A 4,475-nucleotide genomic window follows, 5' to 3' on the forward strand; every position below is an offset into this window, starting at 1 on the left:
AGCTCAGATTAAGTGGACCCTGTGGCAAGGGAGAGATGCAGAAACCTTTCTAGACTATTATATAATGGGCACATTTTTATTCTAATACTTCTGTCAATGAAGGGTAAAATGTATAGAGGTTCCTTAGTTCCAAGTAAAAGAAAGTAACATAACTGGAATGAGGCAGATCAATTGAGTAGTCCGTGTATGAAGTCCTCTAGACATCAAGAGATATTCACCTGTTGCTGGGTTAAGGGCCAAATAGTTCTACTTTCTTATTCACTTACTGCAGTTGCCCCATGTGGTCATTTTGTGACACAAAAATCACATCAGATATTATGCATGCATTTGAGATACTGTTCAGTGGTTTTCACCTATGTACTGAAAGTCTTGTAAGTATATAATGATTCCAATTGAAGTTGGGAATGTAATCAAAATGGAATCTGATATTGGAGGTGGAAAAACTTAAGAAACCGAGTTTGAGTTTTATCCAAGCAATTCTCCAATAGTTTAAAAATCTTTTTTTTAAAAAATAGTAGTCTTATCTTGGTAATCAAGACTCTGGACCTCAAAAGGCATTAGTTTAATCACAAAAGGGCTAGATGTTCAGAATTTGAAGATATTTTCACATAAAACTTGTATTATAAATAGTATCATTCTGCATAAAGAACTAAATAACCATTTGTTTTGGTGTTGTTTCCTTAGGTGAATTTGGAAAATATTGAAACTTCAAGATTTCAGTAACCCAGGATACGTGGACTTTACCTATAAAGAAAATATGGCTGCTGTATCGGTACATGGTTATGTCCAAATATGGAACACAAAGACAGGGATGTCTAAATCAACAGCAGCATTTATTGAACCATTGGAAAGAAAGAAGATAGTTAAACTGGCGCTTTATTTCAATACTGGACAAATTAAAACTTTCCAGCTGAGTGATAATATTAAAAGTGTGGTCTTTAGATCCTATGGAGAAAACGAAAATCACCTGCATTTAACTTTCCAAAATAATGACTTCTTGTTTATTGAAAGATTATCATCCACAGATGCCAGAGAGTTGAAGATATTCCTAGACAGAGTACATCAAGACAGGGAGCAACCACCCATGAAACCTAATGAGGGGGATGGTGTCTTTACCAGTACAACCATACGGAAGGGGGTCATTAAAACTTCATCACACAAAGTTTATAAGAAATCAATTAGTGAATGCATTGAGGTAGACAAAGAAGGAACCTCTTACCTTCAGAAGATGTCTTTGTTTATGGAAAAATCAACATTTATTAGCAAAGGGTTATTTGAAGATCAGTTTGGGAAGAGGAAAAGAATACCAGAATCTGGTTTAGAGATGAATGAAAATGAGAAGTTCCTTAAAGAAAATGACTTCAAAAGAAGCACATACAAGATAAATCCCTTGACGTGTATAAGCCAAATTTGGGAGAAACAATTGAAGTCAAAAGAGTTAAAAGAGAAAAAGAAATTGGCATTTGGATCTTCATTCGTGAGCAACTTTTTTGGAAACCCTTACCTAGATGTTACTATTCCCCACACTATCACTGAGAAAGTATTTGTGCCATTTTTTTGGGAACCAAATTATAGTCAGTATGTCCCAGAGGGGGATATATTTGAGAATTCCCTTACATTTTTCCCAGAAAAACTATGGCAAGGTCTCCCCAATTTGGGAAACACATGTTATATGAATGCCGTCTTACAATCCTTATGTTCAATTCCATCCTTTGTTAATGATTTACTCAATCAGGGTTTCCCATGGGGTAAAATTCCCCATGATGCTCTTAACTTGTGCTTGGCACAGATGCTTGTTTTGAAAGATATTTATAACATAAAAACAAAGGGGAAGTTACTTGTGAGTATTAAAAACGCCATTTCACTAGTTGCAGATATATTCTCTGGTGATGGGCAGAATGATGCTCATGAGTTTTTAAGTGTTTGTTTAGATCAGATGAAGGAGACCATGAAGAGATTAAGCTTAATGTGGAAGACTAAAATTGAGTCTGGGGAAGAAGATTCACTTGAAAAGCTTTTGTTTGGTTATTTTCCTGCCAAAATGATTGCTTGTCCTGTGATAACAAATTTTGAGTTTGAGATACTGCGCACTATTTTTTGTAAATCTTGCGGTCGAGCTGTTCTTAAGACAGAACCAAATAACTATCTCTCCATCAACCTTCCCCAAGGACCAAAAGCCCATCCTTTGTCTATTCAATCTACTTTTGACCTTTTCTTTGATGCAGAAGAACTTGAATATAAGTGTGAGCAATGTAATCACAATAGGTCTATTGCAGTACACAAATTCAGTAGGCTACCCAGGGTCCTCATTGTTCATCTGAAACGCTATAGCTTTAATGAGTTTTGGTCATTAAGGAAAGATGAGCAGGAAGTCATTATTCCCACCTATTTAAAGTTGTCTTCTCATTGCAATGAGAACACAAAACCACCTCTTCCGCTTAGCAAGAATGCACATATTAAGGATTTTCGTCTATTAAAAATTTTTCAAAAGATGAGTTTTGGAATTCTCAACTTAACAATACCTTCAACAAAGTCGACCTCAAAATCCAAAGCTGCTCTGGCTTTCCACATTGGATCAAACAAGAAACCTGTACCACGAAAACGTCGGCAATTCTTAAAAGGGGCAGGTAGAGAGCAGCAGAGAAAAGACCTGCAAAAAAATTCTAAAGTGACTATAATAAAGTCAGAATCGGCATCCTCAGGAGACGCAATGCTTGTTGAAAAAAAGCTACTTGCTGGCTCAATGATGTATCTGAAAGACACCTCCGTTTCTCTGATCTGCAAAGAAGGAGTTAAACCCAGCCCAGACACATCTCTTGCAGAAGCTCATCTTCAAGAGGTACTTGAAAATACAGATCTAAAGAAACATGAAGATACTAATAGATTTATAGAGTTAGATTCTGGTTGTTTCAGTGAGACAAATGAAGATTTGTATGAAGATAAAAACCCCACCATTCCTGGAAGATTCCAAAATGTGTCCAGACAGACCCAGCAATGTGATAGCGTGAGAATCCATAAGCAAGCCCTTGACCAAGCACTTCCTCCAAGTCTTCCAAAGCTAAATGCCCAGGAACACACACATAGTCTCAGACCTACAGAATTAAATGTCCAGAAGGCTAATGTGAATTCCCGATGTTCAGTGGATTCCAGTGGGAACCCCGAAGATAATTTAGATAAGACAGAATCAAAAGCCAGGGAACCAAAAAGAAATGCTGATAAAGGAGATCTTCATACCTATAGGCTTATTGGTGTTCTCAGCCATATTGGGAATACCACCCAGTCAGGCCACTATATCAGTGATGCCTATGACTTTAAGAGGCACCTCTGGTTCACTTACAATGATCTACAGGTATCCAGTATCCAAGAGGTCCAAGTGCAGAAATCTAGACTGTGCACAGGCTACATCTTCTTTTACATGCATAATGAGATCTTTGAAGAACTGTTAGTAAGGGGAGAGAACTCTCAGTCTTTTAGCACCAAGGCAAGGAAAACCTCTCAGGCCCAATAGTAGGAACAGACTCCTTGTTGCACATATCCCCTTGACTGCCTCATTCACTGCCATTTCCTCCATAGAAGAACTTCAAACTCTCCCAGAGACGAAAAGGTGATTATCCCAGAACCAGAGTACAAATGAAAACATATGGGGACACCTCCTTTCTAACCCTGACATACCTCAATCCCAGACCTCTTGATTGATGGGCATTGATCAGTCCTACAAGATGAACTGTTGCTTTCCATGTTCTAATGCAGTGGTTTTAAAAGTGAAACAGGAGCATAGTGAACTAATTAGAAATGCAGAATTATGGGTTCCACTGATCCAGAAACTCAGGGCAGCAATCTGATGGAGATTCTGATGCTCGATAAAGTTTAAGAACCACTGCTACAGTGTGTAGGGTACTTTGGTGTATTTTGCTGTTTCACATTTGAATTGCTTATTTTAAAAATGGTTTCGGTTACATTTTTATTCTCTGTATTTGTTTTATTTGTGAACTCAGTAAAAGTACAAAAGTCAGTTTTCTGACTACTCATTGATTTGGTAGAATAAAATATTTGCTGGGATCCTAGCAACTACCTCCTCACAATAACTTTTTGGTCTGATAACTTTTGAATACTTTGTAGTATGTGACTCCTAATGCCAATTGAAATCTCCATGTAGGCTGCTAAACCCCTCCTTTTCTCCTATAGCAAAGGGGTTATATACCCCCAGGTGTTGATCTTGAGGATGGAAATGTTGATCTGTCCTCAGAATTGGCCCACTTTTCCTGTTTGTCTTCCAGCAAGCTAGTGGCCCTTGGTGATCTGAGCCCACTTGGCCATTTCAGTCTTTTCTAAGGGGCACTGGCCTTGTCTAAAAACAACTGTATTTACTAGGACTTTATCTGCAAATTTTGAATGATTTTCTGCATTGAACAAAACAAGATTTAATTCCAGATTTCTTTCACAAGTGTAATGGCCTTGTTCTTTCAATTAGTAAA

General features: G+C 37.6%; 1 protein-coding gene across 1 annotated transcript; it reads left to right on the forward strand.

The window, feature by feature from the left end:
- Positions 1 to 757: 757 nt before the first annotated feature.
- On the forward strand, positions 758 to 3,508 carry USP26 (ubiquitin specific peptidase 26; the record flags this gene model as incomplete). Its single annotated transcript, XM_079123599.1, has 1 exon — positions 758 to 3,508. The coding sequence occupies one exon, from the start codon at positions 758 to 760 to the stop codon at positions 3,506 to 3,508; it is 2,751 nt and encodes a 916-aa protein (XP_078979725.1).
- Positions 3,509 to 4,475: the final 967 nt, after the last annotated feature.

Source organism: Sciurus vulgaris (genome assembly GCF_902686455.1).
Source record: "Sciurus vulgaris genome assembly, chromosome: X".
NCBI lineage: Eukaryota > Metazoa > Chordata > Mammalia > Rodentia > Sciuridae > Sciurus > Sciurus vulgaris.